Raw genomic sequence first — 23,963 nt, forward strand, 5'->3', positions numbered from 1 at the left:
TTGTCTCGAGAGGGGGAGCCGTGGGGTTTTGTGAGCCCCGCCGGGAGCTGCTGCTTATTCCAGGACAGGGGCTCGTCCACCCCCGTCCCTCACGGGCGGCCCCCTGCGTTCCAGGACACGTGTGAGGGGTTGGCCTCAGCAGGGCACGTACACGCGTGTCCACGGACCCGGGCGCACAGCCGAGCACAGGCGCGGACACATGCACACACGTGTGTGTGGTGTAAGGAGCCCACGCGGCTGTTGCCGTGGTCTCTCCGGAAGTGAGTCACACGCTTCCGCCAGCAAGAGCCCCGCCCCTGCCCGTGGTCCCTCAGACTCCACCGGTCTGCCCCCGGCCACCTGGGTCCTGGCTGCAGCAGGGTCCGGACGGTCAGGGGACAGTCGTAGGGCTCAGCCAGCTCCCCGGGCCCTGGCGGTAGTGAAGTCCTCGTCCTGGGGAGGTCAGTGTGCCCCTCCCGCACCTGGACGCCAGGGAAGGGTCTCTCTGGGCCTTAAGCTGCTCCCGTCGGGTGGGTAGCGGGGGGTGACCCTGTCCTCCACACGGCTGAGGCTGCGCGGTCAGCTGCTCACCGTCCCCCACCGCCCCCGGGCAGCAGCTAGACCTGTGCCGTGCACGTGGGCATATGTGAGGTGCGAGTGTGTGCGTGTGCAGTTATGCACATGCAAGCAAACGTGTGCCTGTACAGCGTGCGTGCAAGCTGAGGCGTGCAGAGTGTGGACGTGCACGTGCACAGGGGCGTGTGAGACAGGGTACTGCAGCGGCTCGGCCGCTGGGCCTGTTCCCATGTCTCTCTCACCGAGGTTGATTTTGTTAACCAGGCTCCTCTGTCCTACCCGCCCCCCTCCCCCTTCTGACCGGAAGAACAAAGCACATGGGCCGCCCCAAGGAGCTGGGACACCTGCCCCTCACTGGCAGGGCCCCACCGTGGTTCGCCGGCACCCTCGGCGCCGTGCCCTGGCTGCGGTGGCTCCGGCGCACACACCTGCTGGCCCTGGCAGGCCTGGGGCCAGCCACGTGGTTGCGGGCCCCCCTAGTTCTGGGCTCGCTCGGGCACCTCCCAGGTTAGGTGAGCGCCTTCCGCGCTGTTTCACGATGCATTTGGTGGTGTCTCTTTTCTTGTTCACTCGCCAGGATAGATATGATTGTGGGCCCCCCACCCCCTTCAACTCCCCGGCACAAGAAGTACCCCAGCAAAGGACCCGCGGCCCCTCCGAGAGAGTCACCCCAGTACTCACCTAGGTCAGGACGCCAGCCCTTCCCGCCTTGTGTCTGTGGAACGGCCAGCCCCCTTCGCTCCAGGCCACATGACGGCAGCACCTGGCCTGTATCCCGACGGGACATCGGGGAGGCGGGGGGGCTGCTCCTGGCGGGGGGGGGTGCTGTGTCAGGGTCCCGGGGAAGCTTTCCGTGGGGGGCTCCTTTCCACGGACATCCCAAGTGACGTCTAGCCTGGGCGGGGGCCCCCCAGCTGGCGGTGTCCTTCCCACCCCAGCCCCCCTGCCCCTTCCCCCTGCGCCCTCCCTGCAGCAGGGCTCACCTGGGCTGCCTCGCGGATCTGAGGAGCGCCTGTTGCTTCTCCCGCCTTGGAGCCACCCGGGTAGAGTAGTAAGGAAGCCCCCCCCAGGCACCCAGCACTCGGCTGGGTGCCAAGGGGACGCGTGACAGTTCACTGCGTCATCTCCAGTGCGCAGAATAGTATGGAAGCCGGTCCCGGCTGATGGGCGGAGTGGAAGGTGAGGGCACAGTTAGGTGGGGAGTTCACAGAAGCAGCTGTTCCAGTGACGAGTTCAAACTTCGGTACCTTTCTGCCTCCTTGGGACAGATGGTGGCCGTAACCTGTGGCCCTTGGGCAGGGCTGCTCAGCTGAGGGACAGCGGAGCCCCCAGGGCAGAGAGGAGGGCCAGGGCAGATATGCCCTGGCCTGCTGGCAGCTCAGGGGCAAAGGGGCCCAGGAGCATCCCGGAGGCCAGCAGGGACACTGCCACGTGGATCCAGGCTGGCCCCTGGAGGGACTGGTGTGTTTGACCCGTCCTCCCCGCGTGCCAGGGTTTCTGCACGTGAGGCTGAGGGTCAGCATGCTGGACCTCTCAGCCTGGTGGCTCTTCCGTCAGAAAGGGGTCCCTGACGAAGGAGGCCTGACCCAGGGCAGCCTCTGACAGTGTTTGCTGGTCCGCTGCTCTGCCCGTCCTCTCCCGCCTTGAGACGCCAGCCCGTCCTGGGCATGGTGCAGGGGGCAGGGGTGGGCATCCAGAGCCGTGAGCTGGGAAGGTTCTGTAGCCCTCGGAACTGCCCGGGCCTCCGGACCGGCTGCAGCCAGAGGACACGCAGATTCTCACAGAGAAGGGGCCGGAGACACAGCGTGGGCACGTGGGGGTTTAGCCTGACCCCTCAGCCCGAGGCCAGGGGGAGGGAGGGCACAGGCCCCTTAGAGGCCCCTCCCCCAAACCCCGGCAGCGTCAGCTCCAGGCTCCCAGGGGGGACCGGCCAGGCAGGTGGCCCGTCATGTGGCAGGGGTGAAGGCGCTGAGCACCTGTGCCTGGACTGTGTGGACACTTGGAAACACCAGGGAACCCTCCTCCCTCTCCACTGGCGTCTGCTTGGAGCCCGAGGGTCCCCCCGCTGCCCCCCGCCCTTCCTGGTCCTTCGTGCATGAGTCGAGCATGAAGTTCAGACAGAGCATGAGGCTGTACTGTGGCTGACGCAAGCCTGAACCCCTCTTCTGCTTCGTGCAACGGAAAGAGAACAATCCCCCCGAGCCCTGCTCCCCATTCAGAGGCAGACAGAGCAGCCTGTGGGTGAGGAAGGAGGCCGAGACGTGGCCCCGGCCAGCTCACGTGGCCTCCTGCACTCCGAGACCTGAGGAGTGTGCCTCGTGCTGGAGGCTCCCGACCGCCCGGCGGGGATGCCGTTTGCCGGGCCGGTAGGAGGGCTGACCCAGCGGCTTGCGCACAGCCCGGGCCTTTGTTCCCGCGTGAGCCCCCGCGTACCTGTGGGTCTTGGCTCAGTGTCAGGAGCCCACACCGCAGCGGTGGCCCCTTCCGAGCCTGTCGGTGGCCCATCCCGTTCGGCCGGGGATCGTACCGATGTCCTCCTCCCAGATGGAAACCTTCCACCTCCGGCTGCCGTTCGGGACCCGTGGCCTCCTTCGAGTTGAGCTCAGCCGCGCTGTCCGTCCCACACGCGCGAGCACACGCGCACACACACACGTGCACACGCCCAGCGAGCACACAGACTGGTTGGCAGTGGCTCTGTCTGCCCCCACCCCGTGTTGTGCGTTGGCGGTTTCCTGTGTTGGTCTGTGTCCCTCCCTGTCCGGTGTGCATGGAGCCGCGGCCCTCATCATCTGCTTCTGTTCCTGCCGCAGACGTGGAGCTCCGCCCTCCCCAGGCCGCCCCCCGCCCCCCCCCCCCCCCGGGTTGGGCTGACTGAGGTCACATTTAGAGGAGTAAAGCTCAGGGGAGGGGGCGGGGCACGGGGGGCAGGGCAGCTGAGGGGTGAGCGGTCTGATCCCTCTCCACTTTACTCCTCGTTAATGTGCTGCCCGCCGGAACGCAGTGGGTGGGAGCAGGCCCCTCAGGCTCAGAGAGAAGGGCGAGACCAGGTGCCCCACGTCTACCTGCCCTGGCGCCCTGCTGCCCCCCCCCCCCCCACGCCCCGGGCGGCTCCGGGCCCAGCCCGGAGCCTGGATCTGGGGGCCCGTGGCCTGGCCCGGGAGGAAAGGGCCACGGGCCCCGGCGCACCCACCCGAGCTCATGCTGGGGGGTGGGGTCTCTTCCCGGCAGAGTGGACCAGATCGTGGGGCGGGGCCCGGCGATCACAGACAAGGACCGCACCAAGGGCCCGGCCGAGGCCGAGTTGCCCGAGGACCCCAGCATGATGGGCCGGCTGGGGAAGGTGGAGAAGCAGGTAGGAGGGTCCCCCCAGCCCAAGGTGGGGGGCGGGGGGGGGGAACGGGGGAGGCCACGGCCCTTCCTTCCCTCTGGACGGTTCACTCCAAGGGGTGGACCCACGGTGGACAGCAAGGCGGCCCAGGGGCCACACAGGCTGGCGGGTGGGGTCGGGGGCAGAGCCCCTCGAGCGTTTGCTTCTGCGCCCACGCGGGGGAGGGTGCCCGCCCGCCTCCCGGCAGCTCCAGGCCTGGTCCAGCGGCCCCTGTTTCAGGTGTTGTCCATGGAGAAGAAGCTGGACTTTCTGGTGAACATCTACATGCAGCGCATGGGCATCCCCCCGACGGAGACGGAGGCGTACTTCGGGGCCAAGGAGCCCGAGCCGGCGCCGCCCTACCACAGCCCCGAGGACAGCCGCGAGCACGGGGACAGGAACGGCTGCATCATCAAGCTGATCCGTTCCGCCAGCTCCACGGGCCAGAAGAACTTCTCGGCGCCCCCTGCCCAGTGTCCGCCCTCCACCTCGTGGCAGCAGCAGTGCCACCCGCGCCAGGGCCACGGCACCTCCCCTGTGGGCGACCACGGCTCGCTGGTGCGCATCCCGCCCCCGCCCGCCCACGAGCGCTCGCTGTCCGCCTGCAGCGGGGGCAACAGGGCCAGCACGGAGTTCCTGCGGCACGAGGCCGCCCTGCGGGACAGCGACACGTCTATCTCCATCCCGTCCGTGGACCACGAGGAGCTGGAACGTTCCTTCAGCGGCTTCAGCATCTCCCAGTCCAAGGAGAACCTGGACGGCCTCCACAGCTGCTACGCGGCCGCGGCGCCCTGCGCCACAGTCAGACCCTACATCGCGGAGGGCGAGTCGGACACGGACTCGGACCTGTGCACCCCGTGCGGGCCCCCGCCGCGCTCCGCCACCGGGGAGGGCCCTTTCGGCGACGTGGGCTGGGCCGGGCCGCGGAAGTGAGGCCGCCCGCCCGCCTCCCCCCGACTCTGGCTTTCCAGGTCTGCAGACGGGACGCTCCTCAGCGACGTGGGCGGGGGCGCCTTGGTCTCGAGAAGTGAAGCCTGGCAGAAGTTATTTCTTAACAAGGGGCCGCCAGGCCGGCCGTGCCCTCTCTGCAGACCGCTGGCTGGGGTGTGAGCAGGGGTGATGGCAGAGGACAGACCCCTGGCGGTAGGGAAGAGGCGTGCGGTCGAGGAGCAGGGCCCGGTGAGGGTGGCAGCGAGGGGCAGGATCGATGGCCTCGAGGCCCGTGGGGCGGGAGCTTGGGCTGAAGGAAGCACTGTTGCCCCGTGGGCGTGGCTTGGTCTTGTCCCTCTGTCCCCGCAAGGCTGGCACAACGACGCCTTCTCTCCTCCAGGGAGCTGCTGGCCTGCAGAGGAGGGGGTGAGACCTCAGGGCCTCCCGGCCTCGGCTCCTGTGGGGAGGGGCCTGCTCCACAGGCTTCTGGAACGGGGCCGTTGCGGGGGGCTCTTGCAGCCACCGGAGACCTAGGGATGGGCACCCCCATGTGCTGCAGGCCACGGCCAGCACCGGATAGAGCCCCGTGTGCAGGGAGCATGCTGGGTGGTTGTGGGCTGGTGTTTCTAGGCCCCAGGGCCAGGTAGGTCGTGGTGAGCAGGTTCACGTGCTGTCTTTCCCTGGGGGCCCTGCCTCACTGCTCCCCCACTGGTGCCTCAACAGGACCCAGGGCAGGACGATGCCATAACTCCTGGGGAAAGCCTTCAAAGCCCCCGAGAGGTTGGGGGGCCCCCTCCCCCCGTGGAGCTGAAGCAGCCCTGTCCTGTAGGGTGCCTCCTTCGTCCCCGCTGCGGCTGACCGTCCGCCCACCCGCTCTGCACTGACTGGTCCCTTGGCTGTGACTTCTTGGTGTCCTGGGAGTCAAGGATGACCCTCTCCAGGCTGAGCCTCAGGGAGCAGGGGCCCTTGTCTCCTGTGGTTGGCACCTTGGCGCCAGGAACAGCAGCTCTGAGCCAGTCTCAGCAGTCTGTGGGGTGGGAGGCATCTGGCATTTGGAAGCGCAGCCTGGGCACCTGGCTATCTCTGCGGCAGTGACCCCTGCGTGTGGTCGGGCTGGACGCGGGCAAGCCCACTGTGGAGTGACTTCCCCCCAAACACTAGGTCCTGGGGGAGCTCTGTCATGACTCAGACCAGAAGTGGTTGGCGAGAGAGTCTGCCTTTGTCCTCGGAGAAGGGCTTGGAAAACAGTATCTGAGGGTCATGTGCCCCGGGCACGAGGTCCAGGTGCTCAGAGCTCTTTAGGGAGTAATGTCTCTTGACCGGGCAGGGGCCGTTGCTATGGGCTCTGTGCCTGCCCCCTCCCCTTGCCAGGACACCCCGGGTCCCACCATAGGCGCCTCTTGCTGGCCGGGCAGCAGGTGGCTGTGCTGGGTCTGTGTTTGCCCACAGCGGAGGGCGGAGGGCGGAGGGCACAGGCTCAGAGGTGGAAACCGCTGTTGCTGTCAGGGCCCAGCCTCCGGGAGGGGAAGGTGTGGAAGTTGCCACAGGGCCCGGGAAGCAGCGCTTCTGGGGCCGTGCTGGCTCCCTCATGCTGAGGACCGTCCTTCTCCAGGGCTGTGTTTCTCTGGCCTCGGGCCTCAGGGTGGTGGGAAAAGTCCCTGCCCGTGCAGACGCCGCGGGCCTTGGTGTGGCCTGTGCGGAGTGGCCCGGGGAAGGTGCCTCTCCCATCGCCATCTCCCTCTGGGCTGAGCCCCCTTCGCCCTCCCGGCACGGGGGAGGGGGGTTCCAGCTGCAGACCGCCAGGCAGGGCAGGAGCGGGCGGCCCCTGAGCCGGGCAAGGCCGGGTCGGATCTTGAGGCCCTGTGAGGGTTAGAGACTGTCGCCAGTGGCAGACCCGCCTTGTTGGGTCTTGGCCATCGAGGACTCCACGCCCTGGGTGGAGGCGCCTGTTGTCCCGAGAGAAAGGTTGCTGTCCCGTCCCACATGCTCCCAGTGTTGTGTGCCCCTGCAGACGGGAGGAGCTGGCCTCAGACGTGCTCCCTGTCTACAGAGCCGCTGCACAGGGGGAGGGGGTCTCTCAGGCCGCAGCAGTAGGGGTCTCAGGCATGTTCCACGTCTGCAGGGGGGACGAGAGGCCTCCTGCCTGAGATCTCTGGCCCCTCCGAAGGAAAGAGGCACCCAGCTCTGGGGGATGGTTTAGGGGCTCGGCTTTGGGAGATGATGTCATAGAGGCCCCCTCTCGGGACGCCCGGACCGAGGCCCGGGCGGTGCCTGTCCCTCACGGCACCCACCTCCTGCCCCGGGGTCCCACCCTCAGAGAAGCATAGCAGGAAAAGGCTGGAGGCATCCGCAGGGAGCTTGAGCCCTTGGTTGGGCGTGTGCGTGATGGGAGTACGGAGCCTGCCGGTCACCCTTGGCACATGTGGCAAAGGTTTCCTAAGACAAGGGCACTTGTTAGGCCAGAGTATGTGCCCCCACCAGCCCACGGCCCTGTGCTCATGTACACGCTTGCGTACGTGCAGCACACACACATACACAAGCACACCCACGGGGATGTAACTTGGCACACACATGCTCACATGCACGCACACACTCATGTGCACACACGCTCGTGCACACGTACACATGTGCAGCCCACCCACACATGCACACAATGCGCGCACACACGGGCTCACTCATACACACACTTACAAGCTCACACGTGCACACGCGCGCACACACACACACAAACTTCACACGCACACGGTCACCCACACATGCTCACACACACTCATACACACAAGCTCACACGTGCATACGTGTGCACACACACAACTTCACACGCACATGCTCACCCACACACGCTCACGTGCACGTGTGCACATTCGCACACAAGCTCACACATGCACGCTCACCCATACATACTCGCACATGCACACGCCCACGTGCATGCACTCTCACACGCTTGCCCAGTGTGCGTGCACGCCGCATTTCTGACCTTGGTGGCCCTTTGTCTGACCTCTCTCTCTGGATCTGTCTGCTTTACGCCCTGAGAAGCTAACAACTTTGAGTGGCAGGTGGCCGGCGGTCCCGGGCTCCTGGGCAGCTCTGGCAGAGGGCCCACCGGGGCCCGTCAGGGGCCCACGCGCCTCACGTCAGCCAGCCCGGCGGCTGTCCAGAGCCTCCGTTCGGCCGGATGCCGCGACGTGACTTGGGCTGGGCTGGGGAGGCCCGGATGTCCGGTTGTAACCCTGGGGCCCTGACCGGCTCCCTCTGCCCTCCCTGGCCACACGGGCGTCACCCTGTCCCTCACCGGCACCCTCTGGCCCAACATCTCCTGCCTGCCCACGTGAACTCATGAGCCATGGCCTCGCTGGGCCTCCCTGGAGGATGGAGGGGCCCTGGCCAGGTGGCAGAGGCCTCCCTCGGCCTGCCCGCCTGGCCCCTTGTACGGGAGGGCGCTCCCCTCGTCGGGGGCGCTCGCCTCAAGCCCGTTTGGAGGCTGGAAAGGTGCCTGCGCTCTGGGACCCCACACTGCAAAGGGTGCTCTGTAGAAGCCCATCTGGTTAGAGCGGGAACTGCCCTGTGGCTGCCCCTGGTCCCCGAGCACACGAACCAGCCAGGTGGGGCAGCATCGTGAGCTAACCTTGTCCCTTGTACTAGGCTCACGGATTCAGCACGTTAACACGGGAGAGAAGCGGGGGGGAGGGGGGCGCCCTCTCTTCTGCTGGCCCTCACATTCAGGGGGCGCCCCATAACACAGGTGCCCCTGCCTCTGCTGTTTGTGGATGGAACTCGGCCCTGAGACCGTTCTAGATGCTTCCTGAAGCCCAGAGGTGTGGAGGGCTCCTGGGAGGCCTTTGTAGAAATGCTGACTCTTTGTATCTATTTCGTATTCACCCCGAACTGTAAATAGTGTACAGACCGTGGTGCAGGCATTTGTTTGCCTCTGACGTCATGCTGCGAGACCAGAGTGACGACAGTGTCCCCACCCTCTGATGTCACAAGCCCTTGAAATAAACACGGTGTGCAGAGGGGCAGTTTGACAGCCCTTGGGGGGCATGGGGACATCTTGCACCCGAGCAGGGTGGCTGGGTTCCGAGCAGCAGGACGGCTCTGTGCCCCTGGTGCCCCTCCCCCCACCCCATGCTCACCGGCTCCGAGGCAGACGCTCCCTTCCCCGACTGACTTGCTGTCTTGCGTGGTCTTCCACTGCCTCCGGTGGCGGTGTGGACAGACCTGCCCTCTGTGACCCCGGAGCCGGTCCTCAGGCCACCTGCTTGGATGTACCAATGCTGGGGGAGGGGCGGGAGGGCTGGGTAGGGCCCAGAAGTAATGGGCTACCTGCTTCTAGCACCCAGGGGAGCCTGTGTGGCTGCTCCCGGGGGCAGGCTCTGCTGGGCCCTTGCTGAGCACTAAGTAGGAGAGACGACCAGGGAGGGCTTCCCGTAGGACGTGGTGTGGTGGGATTAGGGGCTTGCACCTCTCCTCTCTCCAGGGGACCTGGGAACACCAGCTGCCGAGGCCAGGACGCTGCATAGCCCCCAGAGCGTGCACGAGCAGGGGCCACGGGTCACGGGATATGCCATCTTGTGGGGGTGGGGGCTGACCGCAGACGCCAGGAGGAGACGTTGGAGGGAGAGAGGCTTTAGCAAACAGGGTAGAGACAGCACGGAAGAGACACTCCCTGGAAGGGGAGACCCTCTGTCAACCTCTCCAAGGCACCTGTGGGACCGGAGGAGCCGGCTGACCTCTCGTCTTGGACCCCTGCGTGGTGTCCCTGGCTGGCAGAGGACGCCAGGGAGACCCTCAGGACCGGCAGGTCAGGTGCTGGGGGAGGGGGCCCCGAGAGGGGCGGCCCACACGGCCGGCCCTCCCCCGCCACACCACACGCCCAACTCTGGCTGGGTTTCATAATGTCGTTGCCTTAATGCACGTTGACGGAAATTCACCGAGGTCGCCCCATGCCCCCCGGCGTCTGCCGGGCACCGACACAGGACCCCGCCTCCTCCTCCCCGCCGGCTCCGCAGGTGGACGCAGAGCGGACGGCGGACCCGGCGCCAGCCTCACGTCCGCCGGGCCCTTCCGCGCCCCGTCCCGCGCCCGGCGCCCCGTTCGCCGCCCCGCAGCCCTTGTCCGCGCCGCTGCCTTGGCTGTCTGCACTTTGTTCTTGCTCCAAAGAATACTCATAATGCCTTCAGTACTGCCGTGTACTTTCCACCACTCGTACGCGCCCCTGTACCATTGCCACCGGCCTTTCTTCTCGTGAATGTGTTACCACCGCGCACTTGACCCTCGACTTGTGCATTGTCCGTTTTCTAGGGATAGACGCCCAGGGAATGAACTCTAGTTTTCTACGGACCAGCCGACACGCTGACTTGACTTACTCAACTCACTGTCAGGTTGACACTTGTGGCTGAGAGCGGGGCCCAGTACGGCTTTGCCCAGGACCGCAGGGGTGGAATCTGGCAGCAGGGACGCATGTGGAAAGTTCCAGAAAGTTCTACTGCCACAGGGACCTGTGCACTTAGTAAAACACAGTGATTCAACCTGCACGGTGTGTGGCCTCTTTCCTCTTGCACGCCGTCTCGGGGCTGCTGGCCTCTGGCCCTGCTCGCAACGGGCCGGGCGGCGTGAGGCCTCTGTGCTCCACGGTGGGACTCCCACTCTCCAGGGTCAAGGCCTTGGGCTCTGTCAGTGTCCTTTGCTGCCGTAACACAGGACCGCAGGTCGTCGGCTTAAGGCAGTAGGAATTCCTGGGCCCCAGCCCGCCAAAGCCCCTTCCCGTCCCTGCTGCTGCCAGAGGGCCGTGGGCTCCGGAGCCGTCCCGGGAACCCTGGAACCTGCACTGTGTGGCCCTTGGGTGTCTGGGCCAGCACAACCCACTCTGCCCAGGTTTCTCTGCAGCTCGGGGGTCCTGGTGAATAACCCTGCTCCCATGTGCTCTGGGGGCGGGGGGAGTCCCTCGCTGCCCCCTCACACACTGGCCCCCCGCACTGCACAGAGGAGGCTGTGGAGGAAGGCAGGAGCCTGCCCGTGACCGCCCTAGCCTCACTGTGACCATGGGAGAAGAAGGTCGTTGTCTCTTGCATTCGATGGTCTTTGGCTCATTTCTCTGCGCCAAGAAGTTTCGCTCAGTTTCTCTAGAATTGTCACCTAGGGTTAGGGTTAGGTTTGGCTGTGACTAACAGAGAAGCCTTAAGTAACCATGGGTTCAACAGAATAGACTCATAGTTGTCTCTCATGGTCCAGAGGGAGGCTGTCTGGACTAGTGTGGCAGGTGGCCCTCTGGTGCCAGGGACCCAGGACCCTCCTGATTTGTGGCTGTGCTCTACATGACCACCTCCGCAGGGTCACCTCAAGGACCAACATGGCTGCTTGAGTCCAGCCATTACATCTTCATTCCAGTCAGCAACAGGGGGTGAGGGAGGACACCCTGTCCCTTCAAGGACCAGTCTCTGAAGTTACACACACACACACACACACACACACACAACTTCTGCTTACTTCCATTGGCTAAAACCCAGAGACGATCTGTACAGAAGATCAGAAAATGTGGCCTTCATGCCGGGTGCCACGTGCCCGCCTATGCTCTCTGGCAGCCCACCCGGCCCAGGTTCTGCTCCCTGCAGGGCTCACCCACCCTGGGTGGACACTGGCTGCCAGACCACAGGGTGCAGAGAATAGAGTGGGGAAGAACAGGGCAGAGGGTGACCCCGTGGTCCCCGCCGCTCCCCACGCATTCAGGCCTTCCTTGCCACTCCGCGCCCAGCCCACGTGGCCGCACAGCCCTGTGTGTCAGGCCAGCGGCGGCCGGGGCACACCCGCCCCCCTCCCGGCCCCACTATGTGGTGGGAGCAAGGGTCACCACGTTCCTCGGGGCGGAAACCAAGGCGGGAGAGGTAAGTGGGGGCCGGTGTGTGGCCCCAGAGCCTGCCTGGAGAAGCGGCCAGAACTCACAGGGGAGCCCGCCCCCAGCTGAGCCGCCCTCTGTGTCCCGGCCACAGGGGCCCTGGTTTCTGAGAACGTCTGCGTGTTCCTTGTCCCCATCCCGGTACGCCAGGCACAGGGCTGCCTCCCGCTGTCTCCTGGGCCCATGGGCCCCCTTGTCCAGTGCTGGACACTGAGGCCAGCACCGTGGGGGACGATGGGGAAGGCAGCAGATGGTGGAGCCGGATCTGGGCAGCCTGTGGGGGCGGCTGGGACGAGGGCAGCTGGTGTCCTGACTGGCGTCTGAGACTGGGGGGGGGGGGCGGCTGCAGATGGGGCACAGGGCGGGCGTCCTTGCGGAACAGAGCGTGGGGGCAGGTTGCAGGTGCCTCTGAGTGTCCGAAGGTGTCGTCCCCGGGGGCACCCAGGAGTGCGTATGATGTCTGGCAGAGGGTCAGTGGGGCCGCAGTCGGCGGGAGGACGGGACGGGGGCAGATGGGACGAGGGCGTGGCTCGAGGGAGGCTGGTGGGCTCGAGGGAATGCCACTGCCCGCAGCCGCCTGCACACCCCCTCTTGCCCTTTCTGGAGCCGCTGCGTCCAGGACGCCACAAGGGGGCAGCGCTCACTGGGAGGAGGGCCGCCCGCCGGGGCCAGGCCGGGCCCAGGCCAAGGGGACTCCGAGTGGACCCTCCAGCTTCCCGCAGGTGCACGAGGCTTGTTTGCTGACCTTTATCACACGCCCCAGGCCCGGCTCCACTCTGCAGAGCCCTGGCGGAGGGAGCAGCACCCCAAGCTCCCGCTCCCTCTCCTCTGAAAGCACCTTTATGGGGAGCACGGTGGAGTGCGGCGGGGGTCCACAGGGAGGCCCGAGGGGGCTGTGTGAGGGGGCAGCACCCTCCTCCCCGCCGTGGGCACCGTGCCCTCCCTCCCGCTCCGCCCCGGGGCTGGGCCTCCCCCCACCCTCCTCACCTGCTCCCAGCACCCGCCAGCCTTGCCCCCGTCTCCTGGACAGAGTATATCCCTCCAGGTGTGCTGTATTCTAGAAACACGCACCTCCCCAGCCCCGCCCCAGATCCTATGGGTCTGAGCAGGCCTCAGGGTGGGCATGGGGGGCTCTGAGTGTTGGGGGCAGAGGGCCTGGGGATCAGGGGCTCCCTTGCTGAGCCAGGCCGGGTAGTCTTGGGATTGTCTGGGGTACCTTGTCCGGTGCCCTGGCCTCAGATACCGTCGGGAGCCCACCCTCTCCCCTCTCGAAGACTCTCCCGCGGCCCCTGTGCACCGTGCCCACGCCGGGCTCCCAATCGCCCCCGTCTGCAGCCGTGGTCTCTCCCTGCTGTCCCATCGTGACCTGCTGAGAAACCCACCTCGCTCTCTGCACGCACCCACCTCCCCCTGCACCTTCTCCCTCCAGCACGGGTGCGGAATCGAGACCCGGGCTGGACCTCAGAGTGGGCTGCAGATGGGCACAAGGCCCCGGGCTGCTCAGCCAGGGCGGGGGGCCGGCCAGGCGTCGGGTAGTACCTGGAGCCAGCGGGGGCTCCTCACAGCCCCATACACCTGCCCCTAGCTGTTAAACCGGGCAAGTCGGGGTCCCACTGTGAAATTTCCAGCTTTCGCAGGCAGGAGAGAGGGTTTACTAAGAGAGAGGAGGGACCCCAGTGTGAGCCCGGGAAAGGGCCCGTTCGTGCCTCACCCAACAGAGGGAAGGCCAGGTTTCTTCCGTGTGTGTGCACGTGCCCAGCTTCCCCACCGAGTCCTGTGAGACTTTCTGTGCTCCCCTCCGCCTGGCCGGCCCTTTCCTCCTCTTCCCCCGGCCTCAGTCTCCTCCTTCAAGGCTTCTGCCCCTTTGGCCATGCACTCCCTACTCTGAAGTCTTCCGTGGCTCCCCGGTGCCTGGAGGGGAAAGTCTCACCTGGAGCGTCCTGGGGGGGCCTTCACCACCTGTCTCGCCAGCACACCAGGATGGCTCCACTCTCTGGGCTGCCCCCTCCCTACCTTCCCTGCCCTCTGCCCTCCTCCCAAATCCTCCTAGGCCCGCCAGGCCCTCCTGCAGCCCTGCCTCCTCCTGGGGGTCCGCACAGTGCTCTGCACCAGGGTCCCTCCCTCGTCTGGACCTGCATCCCGTGGGTGACCTGTGGCCCCTGGTTCTGCCCTGTCCTCTCCTCTGAGGCCTCCGCCTCCTGGGTTCTTTTCTCCAGCCGGGCCCAAGTCCCTTCGCTTGTCCCTGGCCTGGGCGCCCGAGTCCTTGGGCACACGCCAGGGGCGGACTTCAGGAAAGTTCTAGAAGCCCGGCACTGCTGCGTCCTCAGGGATCCATTCCCGGTTGCAGCCATTATCTGGTTTCACACGACGCAGAACAAAGTAACTTAATTTTCAATTTAAAAATGAAATGGTCTAGCTCATGATATTGGCCTTCCCTTCTGTGCAGAGGAGGGTGTGACATCGAGGCCGGGGCCTGGCTTGCTGCCGACACTTTCACGTGGAAACGGCCGAGGCAGGCTGAGCGGGAAGGGGTCGGCCGGTGGGCGGCTCGGACGACCGGGGCTGTCCCAAGTGCCTCTCCGCCTGGAGCGACCCTGGGTGGCACCCGCCGGGGTGTGCAGTCGGCCAGTGGACCAAGACGGAGCCCAGCCCGGAGGACGCCGAGCGCACTGAGGAGCAGCGGCCGCAGGAGCCCCGGGTCCCAGGCCCGCGGGAGGCTCAGGGACGCGCAGAGCTCCGGGTCAGAGGAGCTGGGGGGCAGTGGTGTGTGGTCCTGGTGGCAGCCTTCGTCTCCCTTCCCCAGATGTCGCCTCCATCCTCTCTGACTCAGGACACGGTCAGCCCTGCAGTCCCAAGACCGGTGGTCACTCGGCCTCCGTCGCCCCAGCCTGTCCACTGCCCTCAGATGACCTAGTTTTCACACCTGCATTGGCCGCCTTGTGGTAATTCAGTCACCCACACCCTCCTCGGCGTGGAGCCCACAGCTGTACCCAGGGCCCCAGGGCCCCCTCCCTGGCAAAGGCCAAAGGCCCTGTCCCCTCCTTCATTCCAGGTAGGAGAGCTCTTGTGATGCGGCCGACTTAAGTCCTGGGCAGCCTGGGGTCCACTGACACCTTCAGTCTTTTTCTCGTGACCCAACTCCAGCCCAGGGCAGCGAATTCAGGTGTCGGTTTGGCAACTCTGGGTCACATGTCACTTTGTACCTATTAGCTTTTGTCTTCTGGGTCTGGACTCAGCAGACCTGATGTTGTCATCTGCAGCCCTGCTCTTGGAGGGAGGCTCTCGGGAACACTGCTCCTGGGGCCAGATTTCCCAGACTGGGCTCTTGCTCTGCACCGGAGACAACAAGGCCTGAGGTTGGCTCCCCGTGGCTTCACAGGAGGGCGGTGGCCCCGAGGCCTGGGGGGGAGGGGCTGGAGGAACGCTTCCGGAGCCACACGGCTGGAAGCAGGGCTGTCCCTGACATTCAGAGATGCTCACGTTCATCGCACGCTTGGTCTGACATTTGCACTAGAATCGGTCTGTGTTAGCCTCCTCCTTGCCGCTTGCACAGACCAGACCCTCCTGGCTCTCAGGCATTGAGAGTCCGAGCGGCCACCCTGCCCGTGGCCTGCCCTGTGCAAGGGAGGGTCTGGGGCCCTGGACCCCCCAGGTGCAGACCCAGCCTGTGGGGGCACCCGGAGCCTCTGCCCTGCCCTCCGACCTCACACGGGGTGCAGGAGGGCGGCTTCCTCCGCGAAGTTTCCCCGAGGGGGCCTGGTCCCGGGTCGCCTTCCCCGGTGCTCCCTCGTGTCAGCACCCAGCCCCCGCCACCCTCCAGGGCTCAGGGCTGCTGGGCGCTTTCCGTTCTGTCCCAGAGCCAGCACACGCGGTGCCCAGCGAGCTGCAGTCACCCACTCCCCTCCCTGCAGCAGGGTAAAGCACCTGCGCCTCTCCACCGGCCCTCTCCTGGGTTCCGCCGTGCATGCAGCAGGCGCAAAATGAGGGCCCGTCAGCTCTGGGGGGAGACGCTTGCCCCCTGTAGATGGGTCCAGATGGGGCTGGGGATGGGTTGACACGAGTGCGCCGGGTGGGAGCGCCCACCCTGCCCCTGCTCCTGTGGGTTTTCTCGGGAGGGACCCTTCCCGCAGCCTCGCCTGCCCCCCTTCCAGCTTCTGATGGGGTGGGGCGTGGGGATGGAGGGGCCGGTGAAGGGGAGAAGCCCAGGGGAGGGGACAAGCAGGGCCTGAGGGGGCCACCGCTGAGAGACTCTCCCGGGATGAGCCCCCGGCTGTCTTCGTCCTCCACTTGCCATGTGCCCTGTGTTCCCAGCCCCCTCCCCGTTCGGGAGAGGAACCCGAGTGTCCAAGAGCCTATCCTGGCCAGAGGCGCCCGGAGAGAGGACGGCAGTGCCCGGAAGTGGCCGCCAGGAGGTAACAGAGCGGGTTTGAACGGGCCTGTCTGGCTCCGCCCTTGAACATGAGTGTCAGTGACGTCGCTGACAACGGCCCTGAAGGTGCGGGTGGGACAGAGCGTTTCTGGGAAGAGGTAGGTGGGTGGGGTCCCAGGTACCGGACCTGATTCAGGGGGTCCCTGCAGCCACCTGGGGAGGTTCAGGCTTCCCTTCGGGAGCACGAGGAGGCCCGCTGGGGTTCGGGGAGCCCCGCCCCACCATGCTCTCTGAAAACAGCGCTGGAAGCAAGAATCTGTGAGGCAGGGCTGGGTTCTTCCTCCTGTGCACGTGAGACCTGCCTCCGCACAGCCAGAGGAACCCCCTGTGGGCACGATGGGGCAGGGAGGACAACGTGCCTCCCCTCTGGCTCTCCCTTGGGACGCTCGCCTCTGGAATCCAGCCGAAGCCGCGTGGGGAGACCACAGGAAGGGGTCCCGTCTGCCTGAGGAAAGCCTTCCGATGCTTCCAGCCCCCAGCGGAGTCCCTGGACACTGGGGCAGAGACCACGGTCCCTGCTGGGTCCTGTCCAGAGTCCCGATCTACAGGAACTGGGAGACACAGCCCATGCTTGCCACTGTGGCTTGTTTTCTTCTAAAGTTTTATTATTTCTAAGCGATCTGTGCATCCACCATGGGGCTCAAACTCACAACCTCGAGATCAGGAGCTGCATGCATCACCGACCGAGCCAGCGGGGCGCCCCTGGTCGTCGTTGTTGGAAGCCACTGGGTTTTGGGGTAATGTGCTGTGCGGCCACAGATCCGCAAGTACAGAATCACGGGATGTATAGGGCGTGGCCCCCACGGCACAGGCGGGGAGGAGCCGGGCGGCGTGAAGGCGGCTGGAGAGCCGGGCCGTCCCAGTTTGCTGGGAGCTGTCGTCATGGATACGTGTCTGCATCCACTGAGGTGATGCGTGGTCTCCTCCTCGTCTCAGCCCTGGGCCCGGGGTGAAGTGAGGCCGCGATGCTGTGCTCCATTTTATGTTTTACGTTTTGCCGGACCCCGCGCTCCTGGGCGCCGTTGCGTGCGCAGCGTCTGGTTCCCGCATCGGGCGGTGTCGTCGGGGCGGTGAGTTGGGAGGGGTGTGCTGTCTTTCTGGGAGCGATGGTGTGAAAACTGCCTGGAGCTTTCCGGGGAGGCTCTTACCTTCCGCACGTGGGGCAGTTCCGACGCCCCCTTCCGCACGGCGCTCTGTAGTCCGTGCTCCACGGAGCTGGTCATCTGGGCTCAGCTGCGGAGCCCGGCTGGCGACTGGCCCGTCGAGAGCAGGGGAGGGGGCCGTACCCCTGGGGCCTGTCCTCCTCCTCCCTCTCTTACGGGAGTTCTGGTCTGGCTGACCTTTGCCCCCTCGTCCTGCTCGCCTGAGGGTTTCTCTTCCTCCTCTGGGTTCCTCCTCGCGACCCGACCGCAGCTCCTCCAGTAGAAGCACAAGACCCAGCTTTCCCTTGCGCTGCCTCACGGCCGCCCTCGAGCTTTGGTAGGCGTTTTCATTTCCATTTTCGCCCAAAGTATTCCCAAACTCCCCCCAAGACTTCCTCTTTCGTGGGTTCCTTTTGGGGTGTTTTTACCGTACCATTCTGTTTCTGATTTCTTCTCGGGTGCCCCCGTGCTCTGGACTGCGCTTCGTACGGTTGATGTGACTTCTCTGTGAGCTTTGTTTCAGGGCCCAGAAGACGCCGCGTCTCGCTGGACGCCCGTGTGCGATGCTGTGGTCCCGGGAGCGTCATTAGCCCCGGTTGGCTGACGGTGTTGTTCCGGTCATCTGCGCAGCCTGGTGCGGTGGCTCCGGAGGTGCCCAGCCTGGTGCGGGGCAGACGCCAACTCCTGGTGCACGACAGCCGTCGTCCCCCAAATGTGGCACCCACTGACCCGGGGCCTTTCGGGACAGCGCATCCTGGAAACAGGGCCCCACCCGTGGTCACTCTTGCGACTTGGCACCTGGGAGCTCTGGGAGCATTTGGGGTTCCCAGGGGCTTCCGGATGGTTAGGTCTGGTCCGGTGTTGAGAGAGGGGCCCCCAAGTCCGAGAAGATCACACGCCTCAGAGCCTGGTCCCACGAACGGGCTCAGAGCCCCACAGAAGTTTCCAGGAGGTTCCCTGGCACCTGAGTGGCCACTGCCACCTTTGTCCAGGGTGTAGCTCTTCCAGCAACTCCCCCGACTCCAGGGGGCCCGGGTGCAGCCTGGCTGGCGGCTGGCTTGCTCCTTCCGTGCCTCCCGGCTGCAGTCCCTGCCTGTGGTGTCTCACAAGGTCACGACCCCCCGCACGCGTGTGGGGAGCTGATCTGTCCTGGGGAGGCCGGGCCCCCCAGCCCCAGGCTGCTGGGAGGCCCGTCAGGGCTGGTCTCGAGGGCAGGCGAGGGAGGGGGGTGCCCGGTACTCGCCCAGGCTGCACTGCCCCCGAGAAGGGGGTGCCGGGCGGCTCCGACCCCCACCCGTGCTCCCCGCCCTTGGCAGTCTGCACTCCCGGCCTCGGGGAGCAGGTGACGGGAAGCAGGTGAGGGAGGCTGGAGAGAACTCCAATCCGGCTTCTCCGTGGAAACAGTCAAGGCATCGCGTGTGGGTTTTATAACTCAAAAACACCAGACGAATCTTCTGACATTTTACCATCGAGAAAATAAGGCAGGGCGGAAGAACCAGGCGGACGAGGCAGCGAGACCCGCCCGGGCGGGGTGGACGCCTAGGCTGGGCCCGGGCCAGGCAAGCGCTTCGGGAAACCGAGTCCCCGTCATCTGTGGCCGTGGGGAAGGGCTGGCCCTCGCCTCCCGGACAGGAGGGGCCGCACTGCTGAGGATGCGACTCAGTTCTGTTCTCCAGGCAGCGAGACGTGATCTGGTGGATATTTTATGTGCCTTTTTAAAACACTGGGCTGCGGCCGATGTGTGATAGGCAGACAGAGCGCAGGGCCCACGATGCACAAGCTGACAGGCGTGGCCCGGGGGGGAGGGTGCCTTTGGCTGCAGGACCCCTCGTTTGAAAGGGGGGGTTGGGTCGAGGGCAGATAGGCCTGTCCCTTGAGGGAGACACGTGAGGGCTCCACACGGTGACAGTGGGCAGGGACCCAGCTGCAGAACCACACAGGCCTCTTGGTGCGAACGACCCGGGAACCAGGGCTCAGATGTCTCACTGCGGGGACTGCCTACACTGGGGGCAGAGTGCAGCTGGGGACTTCTTGGTCCTGCCCAGCCCCCTCCGCCCCAATGCTTTCCAGGGCCAGCAGGACTGCGCTGCCCTCTGCCACGGCAGGGCCCGAGCTAAGCCAGAGCCCCAGTTCTGGGAGGGCCGGTCATTCTTCCATCTTGATGGGACCAGGAGGTCCTCACTCTCCAGTCTGTTCGCCTTTCCTTCCAACAGTCTTACCAACTCTGTCCAACTCACGCTCTTTAGGACAAGGGCACAGACCGGGACAGCTGTGGACAGTCAGGATCCATAACCCAGCCAGCAGTGCGTGCAGGGTCCTGTGGTGACCACAGCATTGCCACCTGGCTCCAAGCCCAGAAGTTCCCCTCCCGGGGGCTCTGCAAGACCACAGGCCCCTCCTAGCAGTGTGGGGGCTTGGAGACAGTGGGGTCCTGGCATCTGCTGGGTCAGGGTCTCCCGCCAGCAGCCTGGGGTGGGTTCCTCGTGCTTCTCCAGAGCTAACTGTCTGCATCTGCATTTTCCAGCAGGGAGGCCCTGTGCTAAGAGCCTAGAGGGAAAGCCCATCTCGCTCCTGTACGTGAAAGTCCTTTTTTAAAAAATTTAAGTTAAAACAAAATTTTAATGTTCGTTTTTGAGAGAGAGAGAAAAAGCATGGAGCATGAATGGGGGAGGGGCAGAGAGAGGGACACACAGAATCCAAAGTAGGCTCCGGGCTCCAGCTGTCAGCACAGAGCCCAACGAGGGGCTTGAACCCACGAGTCGCGAGACGGTGACCCGAGCCAAAGTTAGACGCTAAACCGACTGAGCCACGCAGGCGCCCCAAATGGGCTTCTACTTAAATGATGTCCTACCTGAGCCAAATCAGAGGCTGAGGAAGGAGACGATAGGGCCTCCGAGAGCAGGCAGCCCACGGAAGGGATTTCCCAGGTCAGTCTGACGCCCCAGAGCCCCCTCCACACTCTGCACCACCCGGGAAGAGCCCCACCCTACCTTGGGTTCCCAGATACAAACACAAAGAGGCCAGGGTGCGGGTTGTAAGGAGGAGGGAAGCCGTTGCCCCTCGAGTCGTGCAGGGGGCAAAGGTGGGGGCTGGGCAGAGCCTGGAGGTGGGCAGTGGGGCCGGCTGCTTGCTCCTGGTTTCTCTGAGTTGAATGTCACATGGAGACCAGGTAAGGCCAGGTGCTCCTCGAATATATGCCCGCTTTTCCCTTCTTTCTCTGGAAAATGTCAAGGGCCACTGGGGAAATGAGGTTGACCCCAGGACTCAAATGAGTTTGAAGCTGGTCTGGAGGTGAGTGGGTTGGTCTAGAGTGAGGGAAGGAAGGAGGGAGGGAGGGAGGGAGGGAAGAAGAGTGAAGAGGCTGGCAGGTGCCTGGGATTATGGCAGGACAGATGGCCCCCATTTTTTTTCAGCCAAATTCCAGCAATGTCTGTGGCCTGAGAAGTTTGCATCAGAAACAATGATTTTGCTATCAAAAACCGACACGTAGGGCCTGCGTGTGTCTGAAAGAGTACTAGTTATCCCTTGCCCCGGGAGAGAACATCCGGGGCCCAGAGGAACATTTCTCGGTTGCCGTATTGGGTGCATACAGGGTGGTGAAGCCACAGGCTGGAGCTCGGCCACGCCCGGCTCACAGGGGACCCGGGTGCCTGTGCCGCCAGGACCTGGGACTGACCCTCGCTGACGTCGGCCCAGATGCACAGAGTCCGCCTCTCCAAGGTGCCATAGAGTCCAAGATAGGTGCTGGCATATCGGAGTGGCTTGCTCTGAGAGGGGACACACCAGACAGAAACGTCACCGCACCAGGACGGCCAATGGTGCCTGAGCAGCAAAAGCCATCGCCACCGAGGGGGGCTCTGGGTGAGGAGGCAAGGCTGGCCTGGTGCCCCTGCTCAGAGGGCCGGTGGCCCGCCATCCTGTTCCAGGGACACTTCCTGCTGGTGACTTCCAGTTCCCTAGGAAGGGGGTGTGGGTGTTGCTAATGGGAAGATCCCCCCCCACTCTTTCTGTGCCTCAGTTTCCATTTTTAGGCTGCTCTCCAGAACGCATGAGGTCAGGGACAGCAGGCAGAAGACGCAATGGCTGAGAGCAGGCTGGAGGCAAAGCCCCCAGGGAGGCCAAGCCCCCAGGGAGGCCGGGCTTAGTTCACGGGGCCTCCCTCTGCGCCCCACTCTCCTGGAGATCCAGGGGGGGCCCCCACCTTCAAAGCTCACAGTGGGAGGCACGTGCAGGTTGCCATGGAAACACACACAGTCTGTGGGCTGGAGGATGGGCCCTGGAGGGTCCGGGATGAGGTCGGGAAAGAAGAATGAGTTTCTGCGGGGAGCAGGGGAGGAGGACGTGGGGTGGGGAAGCGTGACCCTCTCGGGCTGGGGAGAAAACCTCGCATTCAGCTAGTTAACCGGGGTCCACGCAAGGCTTCTTCAGGCAAGTTGTATTTAAAACCTGTGAGCAAAACCAGCTGTAGGACCCCAGCCGACCGTCTTGTCCCTGGTTTGGTCGTGCACAGCCTTTACCGGTGGGACCGACGCTTGAGTCTGCAAACACGTGCCTCCCTCCGGTGTAGCTCTGGGCTGGAGAGGTGGGGGCGCCCCGCTGGCAGCCGGGCCAAGCCCCAAATCCCGCGCTGTCCTCCCCCACCCCCACCAGGGACTGCAAGGCACCCAGCCCCCGTGGGCCTCTGAGGTCCCAGCGCCCGCGCGCACAGGGGGGATCACGGGTCCCCTGCTCTGTGCCTGCCCTCGGGGAGCTGATCTCCTCCCACGGAAGCCCCTTGCCAGCCCATCCCAGACTGAGGGGAGGGGTCCTTCCAGGCGCAGCCCGGTGGCGTGTCCCGAGGCGCCCTGCTCCAAGCCAGGCCCTCAGCAAACCCTGGGGAGCAGGCGGCCGCGGCCGGGGCACAGGGGGACTGCCAGCAGGGGGATTACTGCCTCTCGAGCAGCCTGGCGCCTCTGGCAGGAGAGCAGCGGGGTGATGGCTTGCGCCCCCCTGCGCCTGCCCTCGGCCCCGCCTACCGCACGGCTTCCCGTGGCAGGTGAGTGTCCCTTTTGGCTGTCCTCCACTTGCAGGCAGGCAAGCAGCTGGCCCGGGGAGGGGAGGGGCAGGGAGGGGCCTGTGTGCTCAGGCGGGAGGCTCGTAAACCCTGTGGGCCTGGACCCTGTGGGGGCACCCCCGGGCCGAGCTGAAGGCCACAAGCCCTCCCTGCCGTTCCTCCCGGGGCCGAGGCCTGTCCTGAGGGCTGCTCTCTGTCCTCCACTCCTGGGGGGCCGGCGGAGGGGGTTACTCGTGGCGGAAGGCGTGTCACCCTCTGGTCGCACTGGAATCGCTGGCTCTGACCATCACATGTTCTCTCTCCTCTGCCCGGACACATCCTCTTTCACACCATCGTCACTGTGAGTAGACAGGACCCCAGCAAGACCAGGGCCACGGGCCCGAGTGCACAAGGTCACCCAAGGTCACTCCTGCCAGCCCGGCCCGGGGAACTGGGGTCTCACTGTCTGTGGTCGACGTGGGGGGCTCTTGCCCAAAGGCGTGGTCTCCCGAGGTCCCGAGTGTCGGGGGTCCTGTGACCTTCACGGCCGCCCCCTGGCAAGGCCCGCAGAGGCCTGGCTCAGATCCCGGTCAGGCCCCCCTTGCGCTGCCCCACAGCCCACTTCTCCCTGTTGCCCGCCCTCCCGGGGAAGCTGGTCGGGCATAACAGGGTCCCGCTACCCAGATTTCCTGCTCTGAGGGTAACTATTACAGGGGGGAAGGAAGGCCAGGAGGGGGGCTGAGAGCACAGCACAGGGCTGATGGTGGGCGGGCTCACTCTGCCAGGACAGCGGCTGGCACCAGGGCCTGGCGTCTGCCATGGACGCTCATGGAGCCCCGGGCCTCTGGCTCCCAGGTCCCCATGGAGCCTACAGAGCATTTCCTAGGTCCCAGAGCAGAGCCAGACCCCGCCGTCCATCCCGACCTTGGGGTCCAGCCTTTCCCAGAAGGTGCTCTGCGGAACCCCATTGCCTACAGAGGCCCCCAGATAGCTCTGCGTTCAAATCAGCGTGGTCAGTGCATGCGCCCCAGTCCAGGAACCACAGGGGAATTCGCACGACGAGGCAACAAAAAAGGGCTGATTAATGAGTTTTCTCTAACCAGGATCCACAGATGCATTTGGCCAGCGGTCACTTCTCCAGAGTAGTCCCTCCAAAGTGTCCGAGTGTCCCCGGCTCATGTGGGCCCGCACCTGAGCTGGTGCTGTTCCCGTCACAGGGGATCCTGACAGCGAGGGGCCTCACTACCGAGAAAGGCAGGCTTCCGGACCCCACACCGGGCATCACGGGGGGGGGGTGTGTGCCCCATCACCTATGGTCCACACAGGCACTAGAGGCAACTATGCCTTTCAGAGGCCAGTGAGGACACGGAGGTTTGGGCTGGGTCACCGTCTGCTCCGGGACAGTGGTCCTGGCCGTGGTACCACCATCCCTCCCGCAGGACCACCCTGGGCATTATCTTCACGAGTCCGGATCTCCCGGGCTCCCCCTCCGGCCCCTGGGTCGTCTGTGGGGTGAGACTCAGGGGCGGGCCCTGCCGGTGCCCTCAGTGCCCACCCCGTCCGTCTGAGCCTGGCTGGGCCGAGGGGGCCCCGGGGGAAAGGCGGGTGGGGACTGT

At 65.2% G+C, this 23,963-nt stretch overlaps 1 protein-coding gene across 17 annotated transcripts in view; it reads left to right on the forward strand.

The window, feature by feature from the left end:
• The window catches only part of KCNQ2 (potassium voltage-gated channel subfamily Q member 2), a 52,821-nt gene extending 43,953 nt beyond the window's left edge, over window positions 1-8,868 (forward strand). For 10 of the 17 annotated variants that reach the window (XM_043553469.1, XM_043553452.1, XM_043553456.1 and 7 more), the window contains 3 exons: window positions 1,133-1,240; window positions 3,784-3,907; window positions 4,163-8,868. In XM_043553469.1, coding sequence (XP_043409404.1) covers window positions 1,133-1,240; window positions 3,784-3,907; window positions 4,163-4,855 — 925 coding nt within the window. In that variant the 3' untranslated portion in view covers window positions 4,856-8,868. The remainder of the gene's footprint in view (window positions 1-1,132; window positions 1,241-3,783; window positions 3,908-4,162) is intronic. The other 7 variants (XM_043553466.1, XM_043553461.1, XM_043553464.1 and 4 more) reach the window with 1 other exon arrangement.
• Window positions 8,869-23,963: the final 15,095 nt, after the last annotated feature.

The sequence above is a fragment of the Prionailurus bengalensis genome, chromosome A3, assembly GCF_016509475.1.
Source record: "Prionailurus bengalensis isolate Pbe53 chromosome A3, Fcat_Pben_1.1_paternal_pri, whole genome shotgun sequence".
Taxonomy (NCBI): domain Eukaryota; kingdom Metazoa; phylum Chordata; class Mammalia; order Carnivora; family Felidae; genus Prionailurus; species Prionailurus bengalensis.